The sequence below is a fragment of the Mastigoproctus giganteus genome, chromosome 11 (genome assembly GCF_048544385.1).
Source record: "Mastigoproctus giganteus isolate SK-2022 chromosome 11, ASM4854438v1, whole genome shotgun sequence".
NCBI classification, from domain to species: Eukaryota; Metazoa; Arthropoda; class Arachnida; order Uropygi; family Thelyphonidae; genus Mastigoproctus; species Mastigoproctus giganteus.
In genome coordinates this window covers 177,832,266-177,852,967 of record NC_143585.1, presented here as the reverse complement: position 1 = coordinate 177,852,967, position 20,702 = coordinate 177,832,266, and the positions used below count along the sequence as shown (strand labels likewise).

Sequence of the window (20,702 nt, the reverse complement as noted above, 5' to 3'; positions counted from 1 at the left end):
AAGAGCATGCATCGATATACGAACTGTGAGCTGACAGACATGCACCTAGTGTATGGATTAGCAGAGGGTCCACAAGATGTGAGCCCCCCATGCGGCACAACATCGCTTCGCAATAAATGTGTGGACAGGTATGGTCGGTGACTGCTTAGTCGGCCCATACCTGTTACCATCCCGCATGAACTCCGCTAAATATTGGATCTTTCTTGAACAAGTTCTACCAGGGTAACTTGACGATTTTCCAGCAAATGTGAGACGCAACATTTGGTTTCAACATGACAGGGCACCTGCCCATTATGGAAGGTGTGTTCGTGACCATTTGAACAGGCGTTTTTGGCGTCGATGGATTGGCCATGGTGGACACGTTGCCTGGTCTAATTAATCAAGTCGTCGTCATCTAATTAATCAAGCCTTGACTTCTTTCTGTGGGGGCCCTCAAATCTATTATGTTTGAATCGCCTGTGGAAACAAAAATGGACCTCATGGCGAGAGTCATCTGCGCTGCTGCCACTGTCGAAGAAACTCCAGGTGGGTTCGACCGTGTCCGCCAATTCATTTTTTTTTTTTTTTTTTATGAGAACCCCAAACACGAGAGGTATTAGAACCTATAGTACTTAGTACCGTGCTTGGGTTTCATGCTGCGTCGGTGTCACGCATGCATCGCGTCTCATGGTGGAACCTTCGAGCATCTGTTGTAACATCATGAAATGCATCCATCTCGTACTCCATTGTTAATACTGTATTATGTCAAATAAATGTTTGCCACTAATTACTGTCTTGTCATTTCTGCTTCTTGTGCCTCTGCTACTACTTTCCCGTGACATTTCCGGTTATGGGTTCCGACGCGATTCACATTCCTTTAGATGTTACCTACCTCCCCTAAACGTTTGTACCAATAATTTTGAGACACCCTGTATAAAGTTATTTTTTAAATCTGCGTCCTCGTCCACTAGGTGTATAAAGTTCCCCTCCTCCACTATTGATAAATTCGCAAATGTCGACGAAAGATAAAAATGTCGTGTGAGAATATTGCCAAAATTCTATGCTCGCCTACCCCTTAATTTGGAGGGAGGCTGGTGTCTTTCAATAAAAACAGGTAGGGATTGCAATTTTTGGTGATCCTGGAAAGCTAAGTATCCGTCCTCGCTTACTGGACAGAATTCCAATCCCCCGCGACGATTATAAGTCTGGGGTTGCCCGACTTCCAGTGTTCCTTGAGACCGAGTTTGTTTTGTAGTCTCCCACTGCTCGTTCTAACTACTTCCTTCCATCAGCTTTTTGGTTATTTGTTTTATTTCAGAATTTCTGAAATTAATCTGAAACAAATCTGATCAGGATTGACTGTGATGTCCAAGACTCGACTCTATTTCCCTTCTTAAACTCTCAAAATGGATTTAGTTGAGCAAATCGTAAAACATATATCGTATGAATTTAAACCTTTTATGATATTCATAATGAGGCTTTAAAGCATAACCTATACTCTCCTCCCCGAACAGCCCATTTTTAAATTTTTTTTTCCAATCCCCAAATCTTTTCCACTGTTACTCATCCAATTAGACATCCATCTCCAATGATGAGGTCTCCAATTCATAGCCTAGAAATGTATTGCCGTTCCCAGTAAGAATTTCCCCCTTGTCTAAGCACATGTCCAAAGTCTCGGAACCAGACCTTTGTGTTTCTGTTCCTTATAATAATAAAATTCTTAACTTATAGAAAGGACACGATTCCCATTACAGGCAACCAGAGTGAATCTAACAATTCACTGTACACATTACATTCAGTACACAGCAAATACATAGAAAGTGGTAATAGTTCGTTTTCATCAACATAAAGTGAGTGCATTTTACGAATATTATTATTATTATTAACAGTTACAAAACAGCAAACAACGTGCCTGAGGGTGCAGCTACAAAGAATTATTACATAGCTTCAAAGCAGAAGCTTGGAGTATGCATTTTCCAAAGTAAAGAGAAAAGTAAATGTACAGATAAAATGAAACTAAATAAATAAAAGTAGGACTCATCCGTCCTATTTAAGTGAACAGGCAGAGCACTAGTATTTCTATACACACATTACACAATCAGAGTCTTAGAACTTGCAAGAAGAGTCCATTTTTCTAAGGTCAGGTACCGGATGAGGTTAGCAATTTCAGTTGCCTCTTGAAGTGTCCCGGGGTGTGTCAAATATCTCCACATTTGCTTTGTTCATTGATCTTGCAGTCCTTCTTATAGAAGATGTAGTATCCATAATTTGTTCTCGCATAGGATGGTTTCAGCAGTGGATGGTTTCTTAACGCTCTTGTCGGAGCGTTGAAATTTATTTGTGAGACGAGATGAGGTCAATTCAGGGTACCATTTAACAGCTGGTTAAGAAGGAGTAAGTCGGCTTTATCTCTTCTTTCTTCCAGCGTTTCGAGTCCAAAGAATACACACCACTCTTGGTAGGATTTCTCATTGTATTCAAGGCCACTTTTAAAGCAAACGTATTGGATTGCTCTTTTTTGAATATTTTCAATTTCAAATTTTTGATAAGCAACATGTGGGGACCAGACCTGTGAGGCAAATTCTAGGGCTGGCCTAACATAGATTTTGTAAAGAAAGATGAAAAGTGCCAACTGATTGAAGTCTCGGTTAATTCTTTTCAGGAAACCTAGTTTTTTGCTAGCTGCCTTCACAATGTTAGAGACATGGGCATCAAAGGAAAATGATTCTTTAATAAAGATACCTAAATTTTTGGCTGTAATAACTTTTTTGATTGCCTTGTTGATACAATAAGAAAAATTAAGTTTGTTTTTCTTGTGTGCATTAGCAAAGCTCATCAGCTCACACTTGTTTTCATTGACTGCCATTTTGTTCTCCTTCACCCACTGAATAACTCGTTAAAGAAGAGCTTCGTTTAGGATGATGCACTCATTGGTACTGCCAATTGCTTTATAGATTTTTATGTCGTCTGAAAATACGTTGATTTTGATTTGGTAGTTTCCAAGGGTGCTTGGCAGGTCCTTGATGTAGATAAGAAATAATAACGGGCCTAAGGATGAACCCTGTGGGACACCAATTTTAGGCTTGAAAGAATGAGGTTTTACCTTTAAATGTCACGGACATTTCTCTACCTTCGAAGTAGTTTTCAATCCAGTTTAGTGCTTGTCCTCTGACACCATAGTGGTGCAGTTTGTTGATTAGTCTCTGATGGACTACCTTGTCGAAGGCTTTGCTTAAGTCAAGGAAGATGGAGTCGACTTGTTTTCCTTCGTCAAGCGCCTGGAATATGTTCGAAACAAACGAAATCATATCTGTGCAGGTGGAACGACCCTTGATAAATCCGTGGGAGTAATCTGACAAATTAAGTTTCATAAAGTTAAATAGCTGCTTCATTACAATGGATTCAATTATCTTTGAGAGTGTATTCAATTGACAAAGTGGCCTGTAATTGTTCGGTGAGGATGGGTCTCCTTTTTTGTAAAGAGGGGTAAGTAAAGCCTTTTTCAGTTGAACTGGATAGATTCTACTCTCAAACACGAATTTTATTAAGTGAAGTAATGGCTTTATAAGTGTAGTTCCACATTTTTTCCATAAGACAGTAGGGATACCGTCCGGGCCTCGTGTGAGGTCCTTTTTCATACTGTGGATTGTGCTCAATAATTCTGCTTGGTTTATTTCAAATACTGTTAGGGTATCCACGTAGTTGAGAGGAAAATTTTCGTTACCTTCCATCCCGTCATCTGCTGTATCTGTTTTGTAAATTTCTTCAAAGCTGCTAGCAAGGTAGTCTGCCTCAGTGAAAGTGAAACTTTCTGCTTTAAGAACGATACTAATTTGGTAAGATTGGTAAAATATACGTTCCCTAACAGTTGTGTAAATATATAAGTTGTATATGGAATTACTGAATTGTAAGTGAAATGCATGTACAAAATCATTAATGTGTAAATACTGTTTTAAATATAAAAAGTGTATAAACTCTATTTGGGGAAGAGACTACGCGTTCACTGTATGTAACCCAATGCCCGTAGTATCTCGTACCCTGACATATAATTAGCACCCTCCTGGGACTTTGCCGTCCCGGGGTGGTTCCCTTTTGTGGAATAATAATAATCAGAATTGAATTAAAGCTAATTACATTTTGAGCTGCTTCTTCCGAAATATCGATTATGCAGGGCTTGCATTGTATTATGTAGTTATTATATAACATGATACCACACATTGAGACAGTCTCGAAACTTCCACCACTGGGAGTTATGACCAGTGCCGCTCACATTTGCAGGAATGTTGACGGCACGTGACTATTGATTTGAGCTTTTCTTCTCTGTGGAGGCAGAATCTCTGGACCACACATCCAAATCAATGTTTGCGGGATTCAGCGCGCCGATGATGCTGTTCAGGAAGTTTCGCTTGAAGGTCGAGAGCTTCCGCAGGTTAGAACAGAGCACTGGACGGTTTCTGTGGGGCTCTACCAGGGATTTTCCAGCTTACGATTTCCCAGATATTAACGAAGCCGAGAGCAGCGGAGCACAGATTACGCGCCATTGTGAGCTTCATCGCATAGGCCAGGTGCTGGGTCGGAGGTGTATCTCAGATTTCTGCAGATTTTGATGTTGTATAGGATAGGTGAGCCCAATTGTTGGCCCACTTTAGGACCCAGAATTCCAGATCCCAAAGTATCTTCACACTGGACATAGGAGCAGCGGACCAAACTTCAATACCATAACTGATGATAGAACTAAAGTAGTAGAGGAGAAAATTTTCTGACTATTTCCTTGTTGTGAACTCTACAGAAATCAAGTTTCATACCTCAGAAAGCCCGTAATGCTCTTTAACGCAGTTTCTGGATTTGTGCCTTATACGTTAGGTTTTCGTCCATTAATTCTGTAAAAACTTGTCACCACTCATGCTGCAAAATCCTAGGAATTTTACAGAATGAGTGGCGACGAGAACATGCCCGGCAATGGAGGACTGCTAAATTGAGGTCTGCTTGTGCTCTAGGTGAGAAGGTTGATATATTTGGATTTTTCAGGGTCTCGTTTAAGCCAAAAATAGGGGGCGTATTCACAGAAAGAGGACATGTGTTCTATTTTGTACGGCTGCACCTAAATACGAGTGTATTTAGGTGCAGCCGTACATAGCTAGATACCAGTATGGTGTTGTCTGTGAAGTATGTGTCTTATTCTGTTGTTTTGTTGTTACCGCCCACGCCACGAGGAGGCGGGCCAGAACAAAACGCGACTGTCAAACGAAAGTGACAAGGAAAGAATTCCGCATCCTCTAGAGGAAAAGTCAATTCTAGTGGATGCCAGCAAATGCCGTACCACTGGGAGCCGAAACCAACCAGTGGTACCAGCAAAAAAAAAGAAAAGAAATAAAATAGTACATTTAAAAAAATTATAATAAAATAAATAAAAAATATGAAAAATAATATATATATATATATATATATATATATATATAAAGTAATAAAAAAGCAGTGATGTAAGCAAAAAAAATTAAATGTTAAAAAAATAAAAAATTAAATAAAAGTAATAAATACATAAAAAAAAAAAAGCCGTCAGGAACAATGAATTGTGCAGTGGTCATGTAGCTTAGTGATGGGTGGCATTCAGCAGTAGTAGAGTCGTTAGAGAAATCAGTAGGTAAAGTCTGGTTCCCCTTGTTTCGTAATACAATTTCAGGTAGCTTTGGCCAAGGCGACACAGGTGAAATCACAATTCAGTTATAAGACAGATATCCTGATAGTAGGGAAGCCGGTTAGCTGGCTCCGTCTGTTAAAAATTCCTTTTGGAAATTCTTGGAAGATTTTAAGAGTTTCCTTATTTGTAATTAAATCGTGTTCATTTCCAGGAGCAAAGTGATGAGATGTAGTTGAGATCTGTTGCCGAAGGTCTTGGTAAATTGGGCAGATTAGGTGTTGCCAACCCTGGATGCCACCGTATAAGCAACAATCTGTGGAGGTGAGATTTAACTGTAAGGGCTTCGCATTCAGTGATCCATGACCCGTTATTAAGTATGATGTGCAGAGACTGGGGAAGAACCATTTCTGTTAGAAGAGGTAAATGAAATATCAGGTATAAACGACTTCGTTACAATACCTTTAATAGACAAGGACTATCTGAATTTCCAACAGTTGTTGAGAAGATTTCAGCATTTCTCTTTTTCTTTCTTTGGGTCAGCAGTTGGATCGACAGTAATATTAAGGAGGGTAATAGGTATCCCTTTCCTAATATAATAGGAGAGGCCTTTATAAATAACAGGTAAAGTGGCTGCAATAGCTTGTAGCGCCCTGTGTGGCATCTTTGGAATGCTGTGGGAAGATCCGTTCGAGCGTTGGATCCTCCACCCAGGAATGCGACGGAATTATGGACAGCGGTGCAGCAAGCATGGATTGAAATACCTGTGTAACGCTTTCGTAAACTAGTGGACTCGTGGCCTCGCCATGTGATTGCCCTTATCAGGGTGAAAGTTGGGATTACATGTTACTAGGTAGGTATCCCATGATTTCTGTCCACTCAGTGTACAGTTGCTAGAACGAGTACAGAGAAGGGCAACAAGACTGGTGAGTGGAACAAAGAGGTGCTTTTACCAAGAAAGACTTGGGTTCTGAAGATTGCAGCCTCTGGAGACTAGGCACCTGCAAGGTGACCTGACTGATGTATATAAGGCTTTGAATGCTTTGAGCACGCTCAGTGCTGACGGGATTCTTCCGCTTACTCAGATTAAGAACCTGAGGGGGCATAGATTCAAATTGAGGAAAGACAGTTGTAGAATAGATGTGCGGAAATTTGCCTTTAACTGAGGGGTGGTTAATTGCTGGAACAAACTGCCATCAAAGTGTTGATAGTTTAAACTATTGGAAGGAATGAGTAGGTTAAACTGGAGGTGTTTTTTTTTTTTTTTTTTGTTATTGTAAGACTTCATTTTACACAATCTTGTCTGCTCAACAGATGGAGGACACTGTGTGGCATATCTTTTCGGAACTTTCCTTTCACAGCAATTGATACAACTGTAGTCACGCTGAAAGATTTGATTTCCACTTTCCGTTCAGTTTAAAATATATTTTATAAATAAGGCATGGATCGGGTGATTAAAATATTCATCGATGTCCAATGTTCCTTTTTCAGATTACCTTCGCCACGTCGAGTGCTTTAGGACGAACAGTGAGCAGTTGCGGACGTGCCAGAAAAGGTTACACAGTTCGCTGAAGGAACAGACGGAGAAAAAGGGCGAACCGAATATTTCGTTAATGTGCTGGTAAGTTTCGAAAGCAATTTAACAAATAGGGTAAGATTTTGCACGTAACGATATTTCCTGTGTGTTATATAAATTCCGGTCAAAAAGGCCCTCGAACGAGAACCCAACTCGAGAGGACGGCACGTGCTCACCACCGGAAGTTGACGTGTGTTTACTATTTGAGATGGTATAAAAAGAGCGAATCTTCTCCACGAAATTATATAAACAAGTGATGACCAGCTTTTAAACGGATGTTTTATTTATTCGTGTTTTACCGGGCCGTAGTAGTACCCCCTCTCGTAACACGAGTGATGTCAGTTATCCCCGACAGGTTGGTCTGATGGGCATTGGCCCCCCACAGGCCACAAGTTTTAATTTTGATGTATGAAAAGTGTATTTTTTGAATCTCAATTTTAATACATCCACGTGCGCGCTTCATTTTTTAAAAAATTAGCAACTTTCCGATGTCGCGTTTGCGCCTAAAAAATACTCGTTTGTTTTTTTTAATGGAATAAAAAATGATAAAAATTTCGCGATGTAATGATTAATCACGCTTCAATTTTGGGGAAAAAAAGAACTTGGATAACACGAATTATAAACGTTAATCAAACTAAAAATTTAAGCTTGTGGCGCCATTAATTACACGAAACTTTGGCATTGGCATTGGCTGAATACAACAAATTCGGCAAATATTTACTAAAAAACGCTTTGAAATTAACGTACATCATGGAAGAAATAAAGTAAAATAAATTTCTCTCAGTTTCGCCCGTGTATGTGACGAATATTATAAACACTGAGTCATTCACATCCTTTTTTACCAACATTTTGCTCACGTTCACTTCATGTAAATCCTGCGTGGCTGAGCAGAAAACCAACCGCAGTAAGTCGTGTGTCCATCTTTTACCGCGATTGTTTTTATTTTTCTTATGGACAGCCTTCTTCGTGTATTACCAGCTAGAACAGTCTCAAAAGCACGTTTCCGTCCAACCCAATCAAGAACTCTTTATTGAATACAAGAGGCACACAATACCCTTCACGGCTACAAGGGTATTTTTTTTTTTTTTGTTATTGTAAGACTTCATTTTACACAATCTTGTCTGCTCAACAGATGGAGGACACTGTGTGGCATATCTTTAAGGAACTTTCAGGGGGTTCATAGGAGAGGCTCAGTCTGCATGATGTGCTCGCCATCGATCTCCAACTTTTTCGACGAGGACAGCTACAGGAAAGACGCACTCGAAACATTTACCAGTTCAGTGAGATATCGCGCAGCAACCACGGCCCATATCCGACAAGAGCGAAGTGACTACGATGACCACTTTATCACAACGGTGGCATCCTCTGCCAAACTTCCAGTACGCACGCTGCAGCAAGCTTTGCATGTTCGGAAGAAATGTTTTATTCCAGAAAATGTCTCTGTAAAATTGTTGCAATCCCAGCCTGGATTCGTAAATACGTTTGACTGCTACTAAGCATCGACGATATCCTCGTGATAGTCAAGTTTAAGCGCGTGTGTAAAATAGTTATACATGATTTCGTCTATCACCTTCTATATTCGAACATCATTTTCTGTTAAAAATACATGTCGCATCAAACTTCCTCTTAATTGAAATTTCCTCTCTTAATTCATTTCTCGAATACATTTGTAAATCTAACAAAGACGGGTGCATTTTAATTTGTAGGTTGCCCCGTTGTCTTCAGGCTGTCTGGGGGGGGGGGACCTTTCGTTTAGATAAACAGATAATAACGAGATTTCCTCAACAACAACGGAGTAACCTAATGCCATCCTAATGGCATTAGGTTACTCCGTTGTAGCATCCTCCAATGTAGCATCCTCCGGGATAAACAAACCAGAGACCAACCCAACAGAAAAGAAAATGCAAAGGCAAGGAAATACCAGCCTGCGAAAGAAGAATATTAGCAGAAGTTAGAACTAAGAGGAGATTTAAACGCCAACTGACCCAATACAGAATTAAGAAGGTCATCAGAAAAGTGAAGACCCTCCCAAGAAAGACAACACCCACACGATACAATCAGAGGACCGAAAAATACCGACGTCCTCAACCAGATTAAAGGATCCAGGGTTCCTTTAATCAGAAGGGCTTGCGTTTCGCAATTTATGAAGGTGTGACCATGTCTGGTCTGGACTTGGGTTAAGGCAAATATGGATCTGACTTCTAGTTGTGCTCTGTTGACTGCTTCTGCGGCCAGAAGAAACAGAACATAACACTACTCTAACACACTACACATACCTCTCGCATTTACAGAGAAGTTCTGATTACTTCACACGAGTACAAATGGCGCAGTTGTGGAAAACCAATTGTCGCGCTTCTCCCAAACACTACACTAAAATGGTCACAGGACTTATGTCGGGGTCTGATATATGGGATAGATCTTCATGATGCGTTCCCAAGCCCGTCCAAGATCAACGTCAACTTTATGTAAAAATATTTCTTGGCTAAATGTCTAAGAAGTGTGAAAGAGTTGGTTTATGCATGGTTACTGCACGCACATCATTTATGCTACCCAGGTAGTATGAATTGCATCAGGCAATCATGTACCCAATCACTGCCTGCAATAAAGATATTAATAATGCATCGTTTAATTATATCTCGTTTAGTGACACAACGAGTTGCCGAGGTATTGCACTGCTTTGAATCAGTAATACTTCACTAGTGGAGAAGACTAATATTACTTATTCTCGGTGGATACCACCACCCAAACGGCACCGTTTCGAAGTTTGTTGGCTTACTCATCGGATTAAAATTTATATAATATTTATATTAAGATAATACCTAAAAGGATTAAGATTTAATCCCTTTATCTTTTAAGAGCTAAATGGATTAATTTTTAAGAGGAGAGTTAAAAGCCGACTGACCCAATACCAACAGAGTAACAGTTGGTATTGGGTCAGTTGAATTAAGAACTGAAACATTCCATAATTTACTGAAATCAAGTTTTAGAACCGACAAGTCGAGTTTTTACGAGTTGCCAGTAAAACCTATACAATCGAAACCTCACTTATGTCGTGAAGTTACGCTGATTAACTGCTATCTATATATATATCCATAGGCATATTCGAGTAGATCGGAGTGTTAAAAAAATCATTTTAAAATTTGGTATCCCTGCCAGTAGTGTGTCAACTATTCTGAAAAAACCGTGTTTGGATTCCCAAACTGTTAGAGGAAACGGACTCAGTCGGAATCATGCCTGTTTGATTATTATATGTGGATGAAGTTGTTTCAAGACCAAAACTTGCTGATATCATGGCCATTAATAAACATTAATGGCCATGACTAAAAACATTTTAAGTCAAAATCAATATGGCTTTCTGAGAACTAGATCGACGCTTGACCTTATGTTCAAAGCTGAAGGAAACATTCGAAATGCATTTCTCAGAACACCTAGTGATGATATGTCTTGACAAAGAAAAGGCTTTCAATACAACCTGGCGATATCGAATTGTTTACGATCTCTGCGAATCTGGCGGTCATCTTCCAAAACTTATCCGAAACTATTTGAGCAATAGGTCCTTTCAGGTATGTTTTCACTCTATTCTCTCGCAAAACTTTGTGCAAGAAAGGGCGGGGATCCCCCAGGGTTCTGTGCTTAATGTCACGCTCTTTTCCATCAGGATTAATTGAATTACCAAATTCACCCCAGGGGCGCTCACATCCGGTGAGTATGGGCTTGGCACACCCAGGGTCCTGAGCTGGATATCATCATTCTTTCTTCTCCTTCTTGGTGATTCCTCTCTCTCTCTCACACAGGAAATTTTTTTGGCTGGTGCAGCATAAGCCTCAGGCTTCCTTGCACCATATGGCTAATAATAATAATAATAATAAAAATAATAATGTATTCCCGACACAGTTGAAACACATCTGTACGTGCCGACCATCTGGCAATCTCAAGCCACTCAAAAAACATGCGTCTCATTGAAAGGCAGCTTCGGAGCACAATTAACAAGCTTGTTCAGTGGGCAAAAAATAATGGATATAGACTTTCAAAACAAAATAATAGCAGCAGCAATTCATTTTTTCCGTAAACGAAATTTACATCCTGGTCTAGATTTACATCTTGCTTCTCTTCCAATTACTCTTCAACAGAGTATTAGATTTCTTGGATAAAAAACTAAGTTATTATTATTAAGTTAAGTTCACAAAGCTTCTGTTTCAAGAAGGTAAAAAAAGTTAAACGAATAAAAGTTTCTTAGAGCATATTAATGTACGAATTTAATCATATTCGTACGAATATTAATCATATTCGTACAACCTATGTAAAGAAGCTAAATATCCTCAGGGCAATTTTTGCTATGCCATGGGGGTGCAGATAGGTACATGCTGCTACACTTATGGCGGTCGCTAATAAGATCCAGACTAGACTGTGGGTCTCCTGCATATAGTGGACATAGTGGTTTTGTCAAGCAGTTCCTGTGGTTCCCCACAAATCTGAGTTGAGTACTGTGACGTATACAACATTGCAAGGCCAGTCAGTGTGGGTTATGTGTTGTTTGTGTTATTTGACTGGCCTGTTGGTTACTGGGAGGCTCGATCACCATGTAAGGGGCCTTGCAGCATCCGTCCACCGACACGAGGAGCCGGCCCAGGAAGGTAAAAGTAACGCCTGACGGGTTCTCTCCCCACTTGCAAAGCAAGAGAGGCCAAATTAGAGGAACGGAGCGAGTTGGATAGGAAAGGTAAGAAAAGTGGAAGTAAGGGGAAGCAAGGGGAAAGCAAAGCGGAATGCTATCCCCAGCATAAGGCCAAACGGCTGGATGATCCCACGTCTGTCAGTTGACCAGCGTCAGCAGAACCCCTTCAATGAGGATTCATCGAGGGTGGTTAAAATCCCGCCTGGGGAGTGTCCCAGGCCAGCAAATGAGCCCGAAAGCATCTAATCCCATGCCGATGGAGAGGTGGCGTCAGTAAAGGAGCTTCATGGAGAAGAGGTGAAGGCAGGAATCCCATTGGTTTATCTCCTGCAGAGAGAAGTGTCGGCGTCGGCAAGAATCTCTGGTGGAAGCTTTGTCAAGGGAAGTTGAGAATCACCCAGTGAAGTCTTCTAGGAGCAGCAGAGAACATGTTGGAGATGAAGTTACTGTGGATGAACAGGAAGGAAAAAAAAAGAAGCAGCTCTCAAGTGGCCACATAATAGAAACTTGGTGACGTGATTGCAATGGTGAATCCTGTGAAGTAGAGAATCATTACTGGGTTTGGTATATCCATATGGCTGACAAGTTATTTAATTTCTGGTGTGACTGGCAGTGGGGAACCTAGTCGACAGAATGAGCTGCGGTAGTCATAGTTGTGCCAGTTGGGGGTTGTGAGTGATAACGGCGTCTGTTGAAGACCGCGGTGGCATAGGTCTAGAATGCTTTGTAGGTTTCTTCTGATTCCAATACCCTAGCTTCGTGATGGATTGTCGATGCATTGATGGTCAGAAGATACTGGTTGCGGTGGTCAAGATAGATCGGACAGCAGTGCATCACGTGGTTCCAGTCCTCTGACTCTCCACTAATGCAAAAAGCATCCTCATCCAGAGCAAAGTCGAGAAGAAGCCTTTTTAATGATCCATGGCCAATAAAAAGAAAGGACGTGTAGACGTTAGGGTAGAACCAGTTGCAACGTCGTTTGTTGAGGAAGGTAACGTCTGGAATAAAGAGTTCAGTAATTTCACCTGTTAAGTTATTCCATCGTGTCTGCCATAGGGAAACCAGTTCAGTCCACACACGGGTCATCTCATGTTTGATGTTAGTGTCTGTACGCGTTTTAAAGGTGAGTATTTCAACCTCTTTATTCTTCTTGATGGCATGAGAGAGGCCGAAGTATATGACTTGGAGATCTAGGGGTAGACATCCAGTAAGAGCTTATAGCGCAGCGGTTGACGTGGTCCGACATGCACGAGGCATTTGCAGCATCATAAGCCTCTGGACCTGAAGGATCAGACGCTGCATTCTTACTATTCCTGTTATACCAAACTGTAGCGCCATATGTGACAATGGGAATAAATACAGCTGTGTAAAGATGTCTTTTACATATGCCTCAGCTAGAGAAGTGCATTAAAATGTCTTGACCCGGTACATCACAATGCTCTCTGAATTGCACTGCGAGCTTTACGTACATTGTCAGTTCAGAGTCTGTATACGGAAGCACACGAACCATCTCTATTCCTTCGATGGAATTCTCTGCTATTATAAGCTATGCAGCTAAAATCAGAAGATTCCCCCATCATCCTTTAAGGCAGTCATCCCCAAATGGGATAATTTGTACCAAAATAAACCTTTGCAAAATAAACCATGTAGTATTAGATTACAAAGCTGAGCTACGTGCTGTTGTAAGAGTAGATCTTACATAGCCAGGCGATTTGAGTCTCGGCGAGTGAAAGTGTAATTAAAGAAGGTTTAATTTAGCATCAACGAAAATATTAGTATAAATTTAAGTGTTCTAATGACATTGTCTCTTAGAACAACACGAAGTTTGACAAAGGGTCGATTAAGAGCTCAGGCATAGATAATGGTGACTAAAAGGTTTCCTTAAAATTTACAAAGGGATGCCGCACCAGAAATAAGGGCAAGTAAGGAGCCTGGCATAAACCAAACAACAGGAAAGGCTTAGTGGCCATGCCGAATCAGTGAAGGCCCGTGGCAAATTGTGGAAGAGGGCTGCTGTAAGCGATTCTCTGGGAGAGCTGTATGGAAGGAATTTTAAAAACAATAAGAAATAGCAACAAAGAATACGCTATCCTTAGTAAGCAAATAGGCGAGAAATAAAAGTTAAGAAAAAGGAATTCGACGTGATTGGTGGAAGAGATCAGGCGAGGAATGACCAACGAATAGATGAGAGGGAAATAACATGTGATTTTGTGGAAAAAAGAGAGAGGGTGAGACACACACAGAAGTCAGAGCACAATCGAAGTCGTAGTCTGAGTGTAAGTCGGAACAAGATCGGTGAAGAGAGAGAAGTAAAAGAAAATATTGATAGTGAGTGTAAAGCTGAGATAATGATGTGCCTTGTAGTTAGAAATAATCTCCAAGTAAAGTGATGTCCCTATGGAGAGATGGAATCTATAGGAGAAGTGAGGAGCCGGCCTTTATTTGTCTACCACAATCCGCCAGCAGTACAGTCTACTAAACTGAAATGAAGGCCATCTCTTAGATGAAATAATCGCCAATCACCAGAGGTCCTTCAGAAAGGTGGAAGCAGCAGAAGTGAATACCCAATGGAAACACTAACTTGGACAAGGAAAGAGCAAGATAGAAATAAAGTAAGCGGACTGTTACGTTCATGCCATATAAGCCACAGAGTAAATTCCAGGTATATGTATACAAAGTATATGTATACATGTGTGTGTGGGCCTGAAATTGGCAGTATAGAAAAGGGGAGTGTGGCAGCGAAAATGGAAATTGTAAGACAGCATAAGTGAACGTACTAGAACTAAGGTACGTGTATGGTTATATATATATGTGCATATATTAGGGCTCTTGTTCCCTGAGTAGTAGATTGAGTGCTTTAGGTGAATGAGATGTTAAGAGAAACGATTAAAGCCAGGTTTACACAAAGGGAGATGGTTATATCAGGCATCTGAGCATAACCCGATGAATTTGTGTTAATTAAAAGGATAAGATAAAGTTGCGACAAACGTTATGGAGAGCAGAGACAGTTAATGCTTTATAGCAGGGAAATTTTACGTAAACTAAGAAACCTGACCCTTATAACATGTATTTCGTACCGAAAGTGGAAATTAAAGTAGATCACAACTTGTTACACACACCTAGCCAATATCTTAAGGGTATTTACAAACGGGATAAGTGGATTTTGTATTAAACTGAATTGGAATGGCTGCAAGAGTAGAAGATTCCCATAATGTTAGAAAGAATTATATTAGGTAAAGTACTGATGTTATAGGGCAAGAATAAATAGTGGAATTGTTAAAGTACGCCTATGTTGTTCACCAAGAGAAGGTAAACCCAATGTTATAACCAGATAAGAATCTGCTGGTATATTGTTTTAACTGTCTTCACTTTGAGAAGAAATTACAAATACTATACTTACGAAATTTATAATATGCATTATAGTGTACTTGTATATATTATGACATGTATTGAAGTTGTTTCAAAGGTATTATAATTGTTTGTAATTATTCGTAGACTCACACAGGCTTGCCGACATAATTAGGTTCTATCAGGACCGGGGGAAATCACAACGCCCTCTGGACCGTCCGAAAAAATTCTGATTTAGATACTGCAGTCAAGTAGCGTAAGTGGGTATCAGAGGTTTGAGGGCATTTCTCTTTATTACTAATTATCTCATGTAATTGAGTAGCAAATCAATAGAAATACAAAAATAAAAAAAAATAAAAATAATAAGACCTCCCTCCTCCCACACTGGGAACTAAATATGGGTAACATCATTATAGATATTAGCGCAGCTACACCACCTTGACAAATGTTGACCGATATTTCCGACAATGGGGAAAGAATGCACTTCTAAATTTCAGTATTCAGCAAATCCACGCAACTCACTCTTTTCAGTTCTCTTTTGTTTTTCCCAAATTTACACCGATGGCGCAGCTGCAGTTCTACCGAATATTACAATATCCCACCAGCTCCGTTTGGAATGCAGCATTAAACCGCAAAACTACGCCATTCCGATGGCTAGAGATTGAAAAACAGTCTTTATAACCTCAAACCATTATCTACACAGATTCCTGAAGCGCTGAATCTGCTCTTCGGTGAAAACTTCCTTCCAGTCATCCGTTACTACAACAAATTCGAATCAAGTTAGTGCAGCTTCTTGCAAACAGGCAAAACATTTTCTGTTGGATACCTGGACATTCTGGAATCGTAGGAAACGAACAAGCGGATTTTGCTGCCAAGAACGCCAGTCGCATAACGTCAGACATCCAGAGACACCTTACACAGATCTCAAGGCGCCTCCGTAGCCAGGAGGGCGTGAGCAGCAGTGCGTAACACACGCTTCTTGATTAGACCGAGTTTTGACACTGGGTTTGAGCCCGTGATCCACCAAATACGGAGGATGCGGAAAGGTCAGGGAATGACCACCGCATATCCTCGGAGCAATATGGCCTTAGTTGCTAATGCTCCTAAAAACCAAATAACAAACAATAACAGATTTCAAACACATCATATCATTGTTAGAAAACATGATTAAAAAGTTTTCCACCTGGTGATATTTATCATTATTATTATTAGCCCTATGGTGCAAGGAAGCCTGAGGCTTAAGCTGCACCACCAAAAAAAAAAAAAATTCCCGAGTTACCCAGAGAGAGAGGAATGATGATATCCAGCGCTCAGGACCCTGGGTGTGCCAAGCCCATACTCACCAGATATGAGCCCCTTATATCAGTTTATTAATGAAACATCGCTGTACAGAAATTATCTAGGAGGGTGGCTCATACATACATCCAACAATACTTATTAGAGAATAACAGAGAATATAAAATATTAAAAAAACGCATAAAAAAAATAAAGAGGAAAAGTTACAGAAATCAATACATACATAGAAATATTACTAAATTACATAGTTATTTACATTAATTGAATCCAATAGTCATTCTGTTGACCAAAAAGGAATACCATTAAGCCTATAAGAGTTCTTTGGAGCCTATTAAAGCGTTCAGTACAGATTTTTGATTTTGTGGACACTTGAAGTCTTTTGCTACGAACAAAACTCATCTTTCTTGAATTACGTTCTTCATTATATCTCTAGTTTAATAAACAGATCTGCTGCAATGAGCTTCCTGTAAGTTTTGTGATTACAGTACCTATCCAGGTATATTTTGAAGTCTCTAAAGAGCTCCAGAGTATCAGCAGGAAACAGCCGCCTTAATCCCTCAGTGTGATGGAGAGCGCTTCGCAGACTGAGGGTAGTAGAGCCTGGCTCCAGGCCTTACCACAACATTATCAATTTGAGGGGCATCTAAACTCCCAGTCAGAAGTTGTGCCAGAGTGCAGATGTTACATAGGGTGACCATCTGAATCCACCAATCTACATTTAAGTTTGTATACAGTACAGCTTTTGAAATTGTAAATGGCTTCCCAGCAATTCTGTTCAACCACCGAAGCATCCAGTTTTCCAGGCTGAGAAACTTCCTAATACTGTATTAGTATTTGGGGCAGAGGATCAAATTACTGAAGCATAAAGGGATACATGCACAATACATTTTTGGATCATGTTTGTCCCATAATTTAGAAAGATCAGGTCAATTTTTACAATGACCTGCTCTTTATAAATGTGAAACCTTTATTACATTACCAGCTACTTTATTAGCACACCTTTATCCACATTCCCACATGTACGTTTACTGTGATTGATGTCTTTTTTTATGGTAGTGATTTCTCCCCCGTGATATCGACCCTTTTCAATTGGAGACCACGCTACCCGTCTAGGATACGACGGTGGGAGATCGAACATGCTGACTGCAATGCCTTCAGACATCGGGCAACATTTAATACTATCGCAAACATCCAGGATGACGCAGTACATCACATTACAGACAGTGTTGTCCAAGCAGCGACAATTCCAAAGACGTCGACCCGTTTTCCACCATTTCCCAAATCATGGTAGAATACTAAATGCACACCAACCAGAAAGGATCAAAAGAAGGCGTGGAGATATTTCGCCGTTACCACGCCACAGATAACCAAATGGTCTTCAAACGTCCACGTTAGCACCTTACGTAAGGAGCCAGAAGGCATCTTGGATCCACTTCATCTTCAATCAACCAGGCTTCATCATCTAAGCTTGTTTTGGATAAAGTCCGAAAAATGATCGTCAAATGCACATCACATCTGTCATCGATCCTAGAACATAATGGATGTGCAATTGCAAACACCTTTGGGGAGACATTTGCAGAAGTGTCTGCCAAAAAATCTTACACCTCTGAGTTTCTGGCCTTCAAACAAAATGCTAAAAAGCAACATTTGAAGCTGTCTTCAAATAAATGTGAAGAATACAATCAATCCCTTCACATATTGGGAAATTAAAGCGGCACTATCCCAGACGAGGGCCGTCTGCCCAGATGACATCCATTATAAGATGATTAAACACCTTTCATCTGAATCAATGGTCGGCTACTCTGTAGATCAGAGTCTATCTTGAAAATGAATTTCCGCACTCCTGGAATAAGGCAATCGTGCTTGTCTGCCCGAAGCCACGAAAGGATGCAAAATTTCTGAATAATTACCCCACGATTGCTCTGACAAAAGCTTGTGCAAAATCCTGGAAAAGATGGGGAATGCTCTTCTAATTTGGTATTTATAAACAAATGTCCTCCTTTCTGAAATTCAATGTAGTTTCTGAAAGATCAGGTCAACAGTCGACCTTTTATTAAGAATAGAAACGTCTATTCAATATGCTTTCCTCAAATACGAGCATCAGGTATCAATTTTGTTTGATATGGAAAAAGCGTATGACACGGCTTGGAGATTTGGAATTATAAAGGATACCTATGATCTGGGTCTTTGAGGCCTTTTTATTAAAATAAATTATTAAACCGTTCATTCCAAGTTTTGCGGGATCCGTTCTCTCTCTCGCTCTCTTTGCCAAGAGACTCCCAAGTGCCTCTTTTAACACTTGGGAGTCCCCAAGTGTCAGTTCTAACTGTTACGCTTTTTGCTATCAAAGTTAATTCTATTACTGAACAACTTCCTACAACTGTAAACAGCGCTCTCTTTGTTGATGACTTTACAATCTTCTCCCAGTCATGCAACATGAGGGTTATTCGAAGACGATTGCAGCAGGCCATTTACCACATCAACTCTTGAGAAATGGGTGTTATAGTTTCCCATAATGGCTCAAAAAACGGAAGTTTTTCCGTTTTTTGACAAAACATCCTGTCATTCTGGCATATCATCATGTAACTTCTCCATTAAGAATTGGGGTAAAGCCCTCACCCCATCTTCTGTCTACCAACAACTAAATGCTTCCCATTGAGCCGAATACTCTGACTTCTTTCCTGTCTTCACTGATGCCTCGAAGTCAGACTTTTCTGTAGGATCTGTTGGAATCTTCCCAGACAACACTATCTGGGTAGCTTATCCACGAATGCAGCATATATACCGCTGAGCTGTATGCTATAGAATTAGCCTTGGACCATATTAAAACCCGCAGTTACCAAATGTGTATGGTGTATACTGACTCATTAAGTATATGACAATCAATCTTTGTCGGGGATGGAATATTATCCTGTCCAGCAGATTCTCCATTCTCTTTCTGAGCGTTCCTTCAACATTCGTTTCTGCTGAATCCCAAGCCACATTGGGATATAATATCTTTATTGCAATCAGTGAAAATAGGATCAAGGGTAATGAACTGGTTTGCTCAACAATCTTGGCATAGGCATATTTGATATCTGACGAATCCGACACTTGAAGACTAGTCTCCACAGGAACCGTAGAGAGGAATTTGTTCTAGTTCGCCTCCACATAGGAAAAGTCATCTTACGCATGCATTTCTGCTGAGGGCAAATGACTTGGCTGTTTGTCTGAATCGTGGCACCTTTTTAACCATTCGTCCATTTTTTTGAACAATAATTCGTCAATCGTCAATTTTTTGAACAATAATGATTTTAATTGTGTCCACTTTTTAGACACGAACGTGTTTTATATTTTACCGCTTTTAGTCATTTTGCTGAGCCTTTATACACTCAGTCAGATTTTATCTGATGATGACCACGTGTCTTCTGTTTTTTGTTATTTGAAATAAACTAACCTTTGTACTCGTATTTAAAATTCATCTTTTTATTGGTGTACTTTTATTGTTACATTTTATCCATTTTTCTGTCTTTATTGTTATATGCTTTCACATAGTGACCTAATTCTCTAGGTCACTGACTGTGTACTTCTAGATGACCTGATTTTGGTGCATGCAGCCTCAGTTGCTAATGCGCACATAAAACTCAAACCAAATCAAGCTGATGTTCAAAGAGGAGCGAGCAGCCTTGAGCCCTCCCAGAGTAAATACGACCTTTCCGAAGCTAACCGCACCCAATGAAACCTGGGTGCAATTATGAGTTTCAATCTTACGAACCAGAGTGCAAACATCAGTTTACAGAATGCTGCTAATCAAGAATCCCCCCCATCTGGTTTAAAAAAAATAAAAACTATATATATATATATATATAGTATTAGAAGACGAAATGCATCACTGCCAAAGATGGAACAAAGAGAAGAGGTGGTCCTCAGTAGGAGGAGATATGGCCACCCCTAAAGTCGATGCAGGCTTTTCATCGCCTGTCCCTATTTAGAACAATGTTGCTGATATGTTCTTGCGGTAACATCGTCCATTCCTCTGTCAGCGCCATCTTCAGCTGGGTGGCTCCACCTTTTGGAATAAATCAAAAATTCGTAACTCCGATGAACAAGGACAGTTCTCATAGATTTCGCGTTGTCATTACTGTGATGGCGTCGCACAAAGCCTCGCTTTATCGTTCAAGGTGCGAAGTGAGACAATATGAGAAATCCATTAG

General features: G+C 40.2%; 1 protein-coding gene across 4 annotated transcripts in view; it reads left to right on the top strand.

Annotated features, from left to right (window-relative positions):
- Positions 1–20,702, top strand: part of LOC150078591 (uncharacterized) — a 202,949-nt gene that overhangs the window by 175,779 nt on the left and 6,468 nt on the right. For all 4 annotated transcript variants that reach the window (XM_090384287.1, XM_090384288.1, XM_090384286.1 and 1 more), the window contains one exon: positions 7,106–7,235. In XM_090384287.1, the coding sequence (XP_090240413.1) occupies positions 7,106–7,235 (130 nt within the window). The remainder of the gene's footprint in view (positions 1–7,105; positions 7,236–20,702) is intronic.